Raw genomic sequence first — 14,620 nt, 5'->3', positions numbered from 1 at the left:
TAAATGGGGAAAGCTTTATGGTGAAGCCTGCAGTGGTAATCCTCCTGAACAGCCACAGTGATCTAGTTGTGAGAGGAAGATGTTATACTCCCTGGAGTTATTAAAACAGGATCAAATATGGATTATTGGGTTTTATGGGGTCTTATGGGAAGGTTTTGGTCGCAGACTGACAAAAACACTGTATAAGAATCTCTCTCCACAGAAAATCTAGGCGCTTTAAAGAAATGATTAATCAAATCAACTTAATCCTAAAAATGTTAATTAAAGGACCCAATGTTTCGGGTATGTTGGCAATACATGTGATACACATTTGCTAAACATTTGGTACATAAAAAGCCTAACTTTTCTTTCCCCCCAAGGCATTTTCCTGCCAATAACCAGCGCAAAAACAAATGTTAGGTATTTTTTTATGATTTAAGATTATCATATTTTTGCAGGTACTCCTGTAGTATTTTGTGATGATGCAGGTAGTTCAAAGTGGCAAAATATGCTAATTGAATGCAGTTATAGAGATTGGTACGTGCATACACAGAAAATATCATATTTTAAAATAACGCAAAAAGAGAAGAGGAGCTGGATCATTGGCAAAGGCAAATACCCAATGACCTTCCTCATTATATAACAGTAGTATAGCATGTCACCATATTGGCAAACAAAGACACTTTACTTGATTGTTGATTAACAAGTCTTTGATACTTAGTGAGGGATCATACAAAGGTTAAAGTGCTCATACGCTTACTTCAGAGACGAACGTGCGTCACTTTGTAACACACGTTATAATGCTCGCCTAGCTGCTAGCGTAGCACGCCCTCATACTCTGCTTCTGACTGGCTGGTAATGCTGACCTAGCTACTGTGCATGTGCGACTCCCAACAAAGATGGAACAGAAGTGAGATGCCTCACTCTGTAGCTAAAACAGAGAGCTCAACACACAGGGTGAAAATAGGCGCTGCAGCAATATGCAGTACAACAAAATATGGTAATTTTTGAAAATTAAACCATGTAAACTTATTCTGATATAACCTCTAAATACAATTATGAACCTGAAAATGAGCATAATATGAGCACTTTAAAACCAATGGTGATATACAAGAGAAAAAAAAGAACTATTATTTCAGTAAGGAGGAAGGGAGATCTTTGGTGATCTTTTTTGTTGGCATATGTAACGTAATTGATAATTTCTACATTTCTTTTATTATATCATTACGTACCTCTTCCCATGTAAAGTAAGTAAGTTCGTCTCCATCCAGGTAACGGATGTCCCCATGCTGTGGTGCCTCTTCCACAACAAAGTCGATGTTTCCTAAGCTGTAGAAGGGATGCGAGATGTTAAGAATCTCTGCGTTAATTGCTCTGCTGAGGCCTTCCTTCACTGTAAAGTTGAAGGTCTGGATGGGGATGAGCTGGGGCACAATGTTCACAGAGATGTGCAGGTCCTCCACTGTCGTAAAACCATTACTGACATCAACTGTGAAGGCGTCATTGCCCTGAAAGAGATGGATGTTCAAATAAGTTATTGATATACTAAAAAGAGACCTTGAACCTTAGACTCATCAGAGACTGAGGTTGTCTTTTGTCTGATTTTACTCTCAGTGTGAAAATGACAGAGAACAAGCTGCCACATATGATTAACGTCAACGGAATACATTGAATGACAATAAACCTGGATGGATGCAGACACATAGAGAATGTGTCCCTGATCAATGTCCTCTTGAGTGAAGGAGTGAATGTAGTCGAGGACAGGCGAGGCTGTGCTGTCCGAGCTGTTTGTCAGCTTGACCACATGGCCGAGACGAGGAGGGTTTTTAATGGTGAACACCATTTCTGTAGGAAGAATATCAGCTTGATCCACCTAAAAAACAAAGGTACATTAACATCTTAATATTTCATCCTTTTTTTGTATAATGATCATACATACATACGTACATTACTCAGCTTTCTGGCTAATAAATAATATATATATATATACTAAAAGTGCTTGACTTTTAGTTGATGACAGACACTGTTGTCCCCCAGTGCATGCTGCATGCACAATGGAAATAGAGGAACTACTCATAGCTGACAAAAATAGCAGAAGGCTGTGCAACTGCCTCAGTGACAGTTGGTAAAACAAATCAAATACACACAAACAGTTTTCATTTAAAATTGGCAGTAGTGTTTCAAAGTTAGTATATTAAACATCTGGAGTTGGATGCCCTTTCTCATTTCCTTTTAGTACAGGAATAGTATTGTAGTATTAGTAATGTGATCGTCAGCATACTATATTCATCTGTTGTATATTAACCACCAAAATAGAGCACTGCCTATACCTAATATACATGCATAGGAGTATTTAATTGGATAACTGTGACTGTATGGTAAACAGAAACTTAAAAAAAGACATCCATGACATTTGGTAACGTTTAAAGTCATGCTGTAGATTTACACACAGGCAGATTTATGGTTTCCCTACTGAGAAGCTTTAATAAACTCATTGGAGCCTGAAGCCATGGGTTGTTTAGCAGTCAATCTTGCATTTCACAATATTTCTGAAGATCTTTCCATTTCTTAGTAAGGACACACATTGAAAAAAGCTCCCACAAGCCAAGTCAATATTTTACCTGATGTAAAAGCCATGCTGTCAAGGCTATATTCAATACATATTTAAGTAGTATGCGTACTGGGTGTCTGGGTTCTTCTCTAGTCAAGACCGCAGATTTAAAATGTGTGGTGAAATTAAAGTTTAAATAAAAGAACATTTTACTTTCAGAAATGTCATTATTTTAAAAGTCAAGATATATATATATATATATATATATATATATATATATATATATATATATATATATCTATCTATCTATCTATCTATCTATCTATCTATCTATCTATCTATATATATATATATATATCTATGTTATGCCATGTTATGAATGGCCGAAAATTTTAACCTCATTAATTGCCTTTAAGATGAAGTGCAGGCAGGCTCATCTTATAAATTACAGTAGGCTTCAGGAAGCTCCTCTGGGGATACTTAGTGCTCTGTTTTCCACACTTAATAGACTGTAATTTAGTACATAAACTAGATTAAAAGCAGCAACTGCACAGTCATATTTAGCCCTGCTTTCATGTGGCTATAATGTAGATTAGAGAGAGGGTATAAAAAATACAGTATGCTTTAATGAGTCATGTGAACTATCTATTTCACAAAGAGAAAATGAACTTGAAAAAGACAAAGACAATGTTCTGTCACATAATTACTTGATAAATAAAAACAAATGTGGCCTTTAAAGATTAGGTGTCAGCAAACCAAATGAATGATAGATTTGTGAACTGTAGCTCTTGAGCACATACAAAAATATAAAATTTCGAGTCAGTAAGCATTACCTTGAGACTATCCTGGGTGATTACGGTGTGCTCTCCCTCATAGGAAATGATGACCTCATTGGTTAACACCTCAGGCTCAGAGAAGTAACCTTGCTTGAATATTTTAATTCTGAATGTGCTCTCTTCAGAATGTCCTCTTGCTTGGACAGAGAAGCTGAAGGAGTCCTTGGACCTCATACTCTCATAATTATGCTCATATGAGACAACGCCTTTTTTCAGGTCCTCCTGGGTGAACTCTGAAGCCTCAATCCCACTCACAATAATCCTGCCGTCGCCGGGTGGCGATATGACCTGGAACTTGATCTCACTGTCATCTCTGATGTCCATGTTGGTGTCAGCGCTCAATAGAGTGGTGTTAAGGGTCTTGGTGCTTCCATGGTCGATGACAATGATTGTGTTGTTTACTATTCGCAGGTAGGGCTCGCCTGCCTGGATATCAAGCAGCGCGGTGGTCTTGTGGAAGCCATCTGACACCTGCAGTGAGAAGCGTTCCCGGTCTGCTCCGTGGTGAATGAAGAGGATGTTCTTATCTCGTAGGTCGGCTTGTGTGAAACGGAAAAGGGGCTGAGAGGGATTAGTTGTTGAGACAATGTTGCCTGAGAGGATTCCCTCACGAGCGTAGACAATTTGGGTGTCATTGAAACCTGAGTCGTCATCCTTAAACTGGATGACATCTGTTGTAAGCAGACGCTGACCATGGCGGACTATATTGAAGACTTTGTCCTCAACCCTCACAGGAGCATGCTCGTTCTTGGAATGGATAGATATTCTGAAAACACCGTTCATTGTTTCCTCATTGTCTGAACTTTCCGCTGCTTGATCAAATGCTGAAAAATGGAACTCATCACTGCTTGTCTTGGAGCCATCGTGCTTGTAAATAAGCCTTCCAAACTGGAGGTCTTCATTGCTAAATACTCTTATTGCCCCCTCAAATCTAGGCTGCCCGGGTGGAGAGTCCCTAATCAGTCGCCCATACTTTGGCCCCTGTGTGACCCGGTACACAAAATCTGTGGAACCTGGAGAATGCATCCAAAGATTGTTTTTGTTCAGAGTATGCTCACCACCCTGCAAGACAACCAGCCTCTCATTGGTCAAAAAAGGAGCATCTGCATTATCGCGGATGGTTATCGGAAAGGTGTATAGAGGGGAATACTGATCATCAGCAAAAACTCTGAACTGGAACTGGTCTATACTATACCCAGCTCTTTGCACACGCAAAGCACTGTAGCTAACAGCACTGTTCAAAATGTCCTTTTGTGTGAAGATGTCACTCTCAGCCAACTGCCTGTCTGACAACTGTAGACTACCGAGTGTTGGAGGCTTGACAATGATGAACTTTACAGTTTGTGGATCTGGGTTTTTCCCTTTAACTTGGGCTTGAAGCTCTGTGAGTCCGATTGTTTGCTCTTCACCGGCCTCCATCTCCAGTGGGACCAGGTTAGAAACTTTCACTTGGGAAGGGATGATCTTGACCAAGAAGGTGTTGTTCCAGATGGAGAACTGTCCCAGGTGGATGTTGAACTGAATACGCTCGCTCACAATATCTTCCTGGTCGCTCGAGTCTGTGCTGACGTATCTAAGGCGTTCTTGATCCAGATCAGATTGATGGAATGTTGTAACCTGCTTGTACATTCTATCACTAGTCATTATCTGGAGTTCTCCAAACATCAAAGGTTGTGTGACATTATACATAATATCTCCATTACGAGGATGAGCGATGACAGCTAGATTTTGAACACCTATGGATGCGTTGCTTCCTTGAGACAAGAGAAGGCCGGTGTTGGTGACAATAGTCATATGTGGCTGGGTCACAGATAACTTAAATGTAGTTGAATGGCTTACTGACTGTCCATCAGAGACCTCCAAGGTAATTTCAGCAGCACTACCCCCTCTGTGTATGAAATATATATTTCCATCTTTCAATTCCCTGCAAGTGAACTCTGAGATGCTTCTTCCTGGCTGCTGACCATTTTCTAAGTAACCAACTCCCATGGAAGGCTCTGAGGTTACAGTTACTACTAATTCATCACAGCGTGTGTCAGAATCCATGATTTTGATTAAGCTGGGACTCAAACGAGTTCTGCCGTTTTCTGTAATGGTGATTTCTCCTCCGCCAAGTTGTGGTATATCATTGACGGGCAGAACTTCAACTGGGAGAACATAATCCTGAGGAGTTTTTAAACATTCTGGAAGGTAGTCGTCACTTTGAGCAACCACCTGCAGCTGGATTTGATCTGCATGCCTTTCATTTCCATCATGCATATATTTAATTTTCTTATTGACAACATCGAGAAGAGTGAACTTTCGTGTGCGTTTTGTGTAAGTGTTCATATCAATCAAGCCATACCAGGGATTAATCTGAAGAGTAAAGATTATCTGAGACTGACGCATTCCTGCAGCACTAAGGTCGAATGTAGGACTTAGGTTGTTGATATCAAGAGAAGCTTCCCCACCTTCGGGCACAAGCAATGGGGTGACATCAAGAAGTTTTGTCACATTTTTGAACATCTCTGGAATGTCATCTGTAGGGTAGCAATGCTGATTGTTGATGTCGATTTCAAAGTATCGGATTGTAACAGGTGGAGATGTTGTAGTTGTGTAATCGTCCGTTGAGTAGTCATAATCCTCTCCTTCACATTTAACATGAACATCTTTGGTCACCAAAGCATCCTGAAGGCTTCTATCCTTTTGATTTACTTTGATTTCGCATAAACACCCGATGAAGGATTCGGCTGTCATATCCTCCTCTACGTGAATTAAGGACCCACTCTCACGAAAGACATCCTTCATTTTCCCCTGGATACCTCCTAAATACAAGTTTCCCACCAAGTCCAATTTTTGTGACGAGTCAAGAGGGAGGGAGGAAGACTGGCTATCTACATTAATGACAAAATAATCTGAACTGATGTGAACCTTAACTCTATGCCACTGATCATCATCCAGCTGCACATGGGTATTCTCCAGTTTCTTCAAGCCACTGCCGGTATCCAGCATACCTTTGAGAAAGCCATTCACAACACCAATAGCAATAAAGTCTGAATCTCGGCCAGGGTGGAAAACAAGTAACGCATCCTCAATGGTGGTTTTCATTAGGACTTCTAAGACCCTTGGCGCACCACTTGCCCCGCTCCAAGTGGGGAAGGACACAAAGGAATCAGGAGTGCTGAAACTAGTTGCCTCCCCATCACCAGCCTCAAACTCACTGCTGCAGGATTCCTTCGTGTCGTGGCATTGTTTGAACGCTTTGCTGAGAATATCAAACTGGTGGGACTCAAATTTGAGCTGAGTCATGCAGCCGCGGAAAGGGGGAATGGCATTGCTGAGGTAGGCAACATCCAGGTCTCCTGTTCCTCCAAGCCAAATGCCCCGGTCAATATTGAGCAGTTCGCCATCGTCATCCACAGGAAAATATGTCGGGAATAGCTCATCAATTGTCATTGTGAGTTTGCCATCTTGCAGTGTGAGTGAGATTTTGTGGTCCAGAAGGTTGTTCAGCTGTACTCCTTGGGATGAGGACAGTGTCACCTCGCCAGCACCCATTTTCATCCGTGCCTAAGGGAAAACAAAAACATTGTATGTATTGTAGTTGTGTAGTATTATTGTGTCATATGGTTGTAATCATTATTGTGTATTCCATTGGTAGAGTCATTATATAACAAACGGGCAGCACATGGATGGGATTCAGGACTAATGTTTTAGGAGAATGCTTTTCATAAAATGAATAAACACGGGTTACAACAACTTTGTTCAATCCTGTCAATATTTATGAAGAAACTCTCTCTTGAATAAACAAATAACAACCCAAATATCCTTATCAATGCTCATTTCTGGATCCTCTCACTTAACATTTATGTGGGCTATTTTGCTGACACATAAAACACTTGAGTTTAGGCTTAATGTTATTGTAATATTTCCATTTATGATCTAGGCAGTGTATCTACAACCCCAGGGAATTCCTCAGGTATACTCAAAGTGTTGACTAAGCTGTATTTACATTTTTTAGTTTTAAGCAGTTTCACTGGTAACATCAGTGATCTGCATTTTGTTTCAATAAAGTTAAAAGACATGATTCCTACACATGCACAACCGATAAGGCTATTTCAGTTTTTACAAGGCATTAAATGTATTTGCTCAGTGCATCTCATATCATTTTGAGGAACAGAATGAAGACTAAAGGTAATTATTCCTTTTATTACACATACCCTGAGACTTCACCTTATTGAAGATGCAGACATGTTGTGCTTTCTGGGGAAATTAATCTCTTTCATCGCACACCTGATGTTATTCAATGCTTTTGTCAAACACTTAATTATAGATGTAAAATGTCACAGTTCCTCATTTCAGTAGTACAACTAGAGGAGGCAACAGAACAATTAAATCTGTTCAGATTGTTTTCAGATATAGGCATCTATGGAATGTGTCATATACATGTCTTGGAGCGGAATGTCTCTCAAACAACATTATTTTTAAACAAATGTTATTATCACATTTTAAATAAATTATTTAAATTTGACCATATGGCCTTAACCATAAAAACGCCATTCTTTAATGTTGCTGACTGTCATTTTGTGTGTGTTTTTTTTTTAAAGGTGTCTGTTCAGGCACCGTTTAGGCACTAAACTTTTTAAAAGATTTTAGTTTAAAAACCCAAACGATACCCAACCCTAAACACGACTCACTTTTTTCCCCCCCTAAAATCAACACTGAATCTCTTTGTGTATTTTAGGCCATTCTTTGAAAGATATGCAGGTTTTGGATTGAGTTGTTTTAGCCCCAAGTACAGCCATGATTGTCTTGCGTCCTCTATTGAGCACATTTAGTGATAATATTTATCTTCTATTTTATTTTCATTCCAGTAACTTTAAAGAACGACAAAATTGATAATGTTAGCATAGCAAGCCTTGGCTGCACCATGTGAGCTACTAAACTCAAAGGGTGCAATATTTCAGCCTTCTTCACAGTTTGTTAACCATTTACCTGTATTTTCCCATTTTGGAGCTCAAGGAACAGGTAGTCCTCTATTCCTGCAGCCAAAAACAGCAGCCCACTTCGCCGATTTGTCTTGATCTGCAGTGACAGGTGAAAGGAGGAGATATCTTGGAAGGCTTGTAAATTGCAGTAGCTGTCCCCAAAGTAGGATTCTGTGAAGAGTGAAAATAAGACATTGCATTTAAAGATGAGAAAGAGGCATAATGTCAGCTTAGAACTCAGACATGCTGCAACAATCAGTGATTTTCACTATATGTCACCCTACACACATATATATTATATATTATATACACGTATATTTGTATATTATGTATATTCCTTTTTTTTTGACTGTGCACTTCTGAAGACATAATGCCACTTTTTCCATATTCCCTTTTGACATAAAATAGCCTGATCTCACAAGTTGCATTCTCTACACCGTGACAACATAACATGTGTCACTACAAAGGAAGAACACAAAGAGGCACCTGCATATGAAGCTATAAACTCATCCTACAACTGGTAGATGGCAACTCTGTGAATTCTAATTTGGAAGATTGAGAAACTAATTACTATATATGAGCATTTTTCTCATCAGTCTCACATTACAGTGCAACTTGCTCAGGACTGATTTCTATTATCAGGTGTCCTCCAGCTGCTCCTGGCTGAAGAGGAGCTCCTCTTGCCTCAAAGGGATTCTCTCGCTGAGACTTCAGTCATTACCCCTGCGGAGGTTTTCCGGGCATATAGAATCTTGGGGTGCAGGATTTCCCAGGCTTGAGCGGTCTCGTTTCCAATGATATGCAAATTCAGCCACATGCCTCAGAATGTGCTCTGCGAGGCCCTCGACAAAATGTAAACTACTGAGGCAGTCAATTATTTCCCAGTGCTCTGAAATTAAACTGGACCACCTCCAAAAACCCTGTTTCCTCAGCATGGGATTTCCATGGCCTTAGCCATGAGACATGGAAAGGGGGCTTTCCATTAGACACTCACTCGCCCTCACAATGGACAAGACACAGAAACTCATTGGAACACACCGAAGAATGCAGTCTTCTCATTACACAATGCTAATGCTTTGGAATATTTAGAATAGTGAAGCAGAGAGAGATATTGCTGTGTCAAAGTTAGAACATTCCTATTAGATCATGAGGGCCAAACTATTCCCTCCTTAACAACAGTAGCATCCAGTAGCCTAGCTGGACGGTGGGTTTAATGCCACGAGGCAAAACATCTCACAGAATAACTTCTCAGACACGACTAAGTCAGGGAAAATAAGACATTCCAATTGATAGCTATAAATGGAAAAAGTATTTTCTCAAGACTTTGTTAGGAGGTGGTCGTCTGTGTGTATGTGTGCCTTTAAAAGGCAGCTTTTGTCTGTGTTGCATCTACATTAATGCCACGCTGCCAACTTCAAAACACTGACGGCTACATTTGTCCTTTGGTTTCTCATCCTGTAAATGAACCCCTCCATCCCAGATCTGCAACAAACACAGGGAAATGTGAACAAAGACAATCATTTTGATTTCAGCAAGGACAAAAGCAAAGCTTTTATCATGGTGCCCATGCTTTTGTGATTTCACCACGAGGCGTTTGCTTTTGGTTCCAAGGCTGCTCTGTCATGAACAAAGTCAGTGATGAACGGTCTGCACAGGGCCAAATACACAGAGACATTCAATTATACACTGCAGCACAGCACCAGTCTCCTGCAGCCTAAGAAATACCATGTTGGTGGCTCTGAAAAATAAATGTCACAGAAAATATCAAAACTAAAGCAATGAGATCCTTCCAGGCAATGCAAAATGAGAATGGAGCTGAACATGCAAATACCAGTTGTATTACTGAATCACATGAAATTATCAAAGTTACACATTATCCATTTTAAAAATGTCCCTTTTCGGAGGATATTGTCGTTAGCTGTTATTGACTGTGCCAGAGGCTATTATGGTACAGTTCAGAGAGTTTCTGGTAAGGCTAAGGTATTCCAAATGAAACACTAGGGCTAATTGCACAGAAGCCTTCAGGCTGAAACTGAAAAATGGGGGAACAGAATCTTTTCTTACAGGCAATTGCATTAACAAAGAAAATCGCAATGCGCTCCATGGTTCTTAAATCCGAGCTTTTGCTGGCTTGTTCACTGAGCATGGGGATAAAAAGCTGAAGGAGAAAGCGATGCCAAGACAATTCTGCCTGGGGATTTTCTGGTTCAAATTCAGCTTGCTGCTGTTGCCTTCAGGAAAAGGAGCACATTTTCTAATGATACACACAATAGCTTTACTCTCTGCAGTGTACCTGGACCTGGAATTCATTAGTTCCCCAGCTAAGCTCTGTAAAGCTCTGTACAGAATAGGCTTTGTGGAGGTAAAGTACATTTTAAAGAGTCTATCTGTATAAATGTCCTGCTCTGTGACACTTCCTTTGTCTCTGCACTCTTGCTTAAACCTTTGCTGTGTTCACACTGTCTAACAGGTATGCAAAAGATTACTCACACCTACAGGATGAAAGAAAAAAAAAAAAAAAAAAACGTAAACATGAAGTGCTTTTGAGAATGAGCATCACAAGACTCACAACATAACACTCAGCTATATTGTCCATCTTCCAGGGACTTGGGGCTGGGTGTAGATAGGAACTAGCTGAGGTGATTTTGCTGACATCATTATCTGTAAGGGATCATCCCTGAGTGTGAGCTGGAGCTGTGACGCTGCTGCCACACTTGGTGTCAGTCTGTGTGTGGAGGTTTAACCACCAAAGAGGACAGCCTCTGATCCCATTTAGCTACCACACCGCACATCACACTACTTTATTGTGTGTCAAGCAGAATCCTGGTTTCAGGCCAATGCAGATGGCTATAATTTGATGACTGACTGCGCTTGTATTTATAATGCTCTGAGGAAGTCTTCCTCTCTTTCACCAGTGACTGAATGAATTACCCTGTTGTCTTTCTTTCCCTTTCCTCCTCCTCCTACTCTTCTCCATCCTCTTTTGGTCTCAATCTAGAAACACATGTCCGGAAAAGCTATAGGGAAGGGAGACACGCTGACCACAAGTGCAGGAAGATTGGAGACATTCAGACGACTTTGTGTCCTGTGACTTGACTGTGCCGATGAGTCAGAGTAATTTTAAATGAGTGTGAAGATGCACAGACATGATTTGGGACTTTGGGATGCTTTCTTGTTGCTTGTATTGTCACCAAAGAAAATAATACAAATCACAAGCACAATACTATGTCTAATGGTTTGATTTATCATTATGAGTAGGCACATTTCTTTAAAATATGATTTACATGTTTAAAATGTTATGCAGAAGTAAAGTTGTTCCTCTATTCCAATGTTGCCATGGTAACACTGCCTGGAATCCAAACAAACCACCTACTTGCGTAAGTTATGGTTAAACCACGGTTAACTTTACTATAAATAGTGGCTATGTTGGTCATTTGTTTCCTTTGCTGGGCTGAGTCTGTTACAACAGTACATATTGGCTCTTGGATATAATTATGCGAAGGATAGGGTGCTGTTAACCATAAATAGAAATGGACAGCTTTTAAGGGAGTAAAGACATTTATCTCCATATGGCAACACGGCCATAACCATGATAAGCAATTACATCACTCACAAGGGTCAACAGCACTTGTGCTTGCGATAAACATTAGTTTTCCAGTTATGTTTGCAGATAGCAACCCAGTGGACTATCAGAACATGGATTATGAATAGTTATATATCAGACACCTACTAGGTGCTGGGTCAATTAAGACAATTGATCAACAATTTTGATAATTGATTCACTGTCACATATCAAACAAAAGTGCCAAATATTTGCTAGTTTCAACTTCTCAAACTTCTCAGAATGTGCTGCTTTTGAGCAGACTTGGGAAAATCTTGAAGCAATGGAATGTGATAAATTGTCTTTTACAGTATGATTATGTTTAGCCACACAAATCACCTGGTTATCTTAAGCAAAGATTGAGGTCTTGCTAAAGCGCCCATATTATGCTCATCTTCAGGTTCATAACTGTATATAAGAGGTTGTACCAGAATAGGTTTACATGGTTTAATTCTCAAAATACATAATATTTGTGTTGTACTGCACATTGCTGCAGCTCCTGTTTTCACTCTGTGTGTTGAGCTCTCTGTTTTAGCTACAGAGTGAAGCATTACAATTCTATCCCATCTTTGTTGGGAGTCACACATGCACAGTAGCTAGGTAAGGACTACTAGCTAGAAGCTAGCGCTGCTAGCGGTTAGCCACCTCATTCTCAATGGCAAAACACTGCTACAACACTATATCACTACTTACATGTCCCTCGTCTGCAGGTATTCCACTCAAAATTGGAAGTGCGCCCTCGTTTAGAAGAAGTCTCCCGGCTAATCCTGCCTTGTACTGACCATAGACGAAGTTGGAGAAACAGCTAGGTGATGTGGTATTAGCTAAAGTGGTTAGCACACACCAAATGTTTCGGCCGATGATGTAGATGGCCCTGCTGATTTTGACCAACTCACCCGGAGACTGGAGGCAGGATACATTCAGAAACCTGTATCTCACTCAAAACAGTATGGATGTTTGTTTTTTTTTCCAAGTTTGTATGCGTGTGGAAGCACCAGAGACACAAAATAACACCGCAAATCCCAGAAAAAGTGATTTTTTTTTTCATAATATGGTCACTTTTAAGTTGTTAGTGACTTGAATTATGAACGTGTTGTACTATATTACCATTTGACCAAAGAACACGATTTTTCCTCAAATTTAACCAAAGCACTTTTGTAGCCTAAATCGAACAATACCTGGGAATCAAGACACCCGGTGTTTTTTCTCCCACCATCCCGACCACCTCCCTCTGACTTGCATGCTTTGAAAAAACCTGAAAAAATACTGCCACTGTACATAATCCATGTTGCAATGACATAATTAGCAAAAAAAATGAATAGTATATCTATTTAGGTAACAGAGTTGTCAGAGCATTCCTGTGGACAGTCAACCCGTTCTCATTCCCAACTCGCCAAATACTGACGCTTGGTCAGTGGCTCTCAGCGTCAGATACTGACGCAAAAATCACCCTTAAGCATCTTTATGTAACGCACGGGGCAGAGCAGCAGCTCCACCGCTGCACTGTAAGATGACGTTGTGTTAAGAGCGACGGGGTTTGAGTCCCGTTCTTGTCCCACTTGTCACTTAAATGTACATTTTTTAACCCCACCCACGATCTTTCCCTAACCCTAAGTGGTTTTACCCTGCACATTGAAATTGACGCCAAATCGGTCCCAACCCAGAGTGTCAAAAAGTGACGCCAAGAGTCCCGACTAAGCACGTTGAAAAATGCCAAAGTGGCTACCAATTAACTTTAGCTACCAACAATGCGATGAACTGAAATGAAATGAATAACTAGAAAGCCAACAAAACAATATCAATATTCCCACAATGATCACAGCACACTAGCTGCAACATGTTTACAGATCTGACTCTGAATACAGCAGTCTGTATAAAACATACTGCTAACTCCAGCACTGTTAAACAGCGAGAGCAGAGCCACAACTCTGCATACCTTGACAGCGCTGCTTTATAAGGACCCCCCCTTCCCCGCTGACTTTTCAGAAGTCCCCAGGGACACACTTTTACAAGCTTTACAAAGCCATTTCTCAGGCCAGACTATGTCAGTGTGAAAGCAAACACAACATTATTTTGGTCCTCTTTCAAATCCCCACCTACCTCTGCATCCCTCTGAGACACTCCAGCGCTAGCCAGAGTGAAGAGGTACAATACATTAAAAAAAACAGGATTGTGGAGCCTCAGCGGGTGGCCTCCTCTAGGGCAATAATTAACTTTTCAGGCTCCCTCTCTGTAAAAATCGCACTTACACAACAGACAAGGGGTGGCAGCAGCAACGAAAAATTATGACCTTTCCTTGTGAAAGGAGAATGGCAGTGTAATGTAATTTCAGTTTAGGAAAATGGACCTGTGAAAAAAGGGAGGGAAAGCATGGAAAGGATGTGAAAGACTCAGTGTTGTCTGGGTTTGTGCTGTTAATGCGAGAGGGGCTCTGAAAGGCCAGGTTTCTATACAAAATGAATAGCGAAAGCCCACTTTCTTTAGAGGGACACAGAAAAAAAGGAAAGGGCCTTGTTCCTCTATAGCAAACTTGTTTTGTTGAGGATGACTGACTTTATATGTGCTGCCATTTTCTTCCTTTATCACTGGATCGAGATGAGATTGAGAACAGGAAATCAGAGATGTGGAAGTTTATGGAGGAGTAGTTAAAGACCACACAGCATCCAATCATATCATTGGAAATCAC

At 40.5% G+C, this 14,620-nt stretch overlaps 1 protein-coding gene across 1 annotated transcript in view; it reads right to left on the bottom strand.

Annotated features, from left to right (window-relative positions):
• Positions 1-14,620, bottom strand: part of cspg4 (chondroitin sulfate proteoglycan 4) — a 74,994-nt gene that overhangs the window by 29,002 nt on the left and 31,372 nt on the right. The window contains exons 2-5 of the mRNA XM_028584677.1: positions 8,341-8,504; positions 3,364-6,915; positions 1,664-1,852; positions 1,212-1,487 (exon numbers count right to left, since the gene is read on the bottom strand). Coding sequence (XP_028440478.1) covers positions 1,212-1,487; positions 1,664-1,852; positions 3,364-6,915; positions 8,341-8,504 — 4,181 coding nt within the window. The remainder of the gene's footprint in view (positions 1-1,211; positions 1,488-1,663; positions 1,853-3,363; positions 6,916-8,340; positions 8,505-14,620) is intronic.

This window comes from Perca flavescens, chromosome 8 (assembly GCF_004354835.1).
Source record: "Perca flavescens isolate YP-PL-M2 chromosome 8, PFLA_1.0, whole genome shotgun sequence".
Taxonomy (NCBI): domain Eukaryota; kingdom Metazoa; phylum Chordata; class Actinopteri; order Perciformes; family Percidae; genus Perca; species Perca flavescens.
The sequence above is the reverse complement of the archived record's forward strand: the minus strand, read 5'-3'. Positions and strand labels throughout refer to the sequence as shown.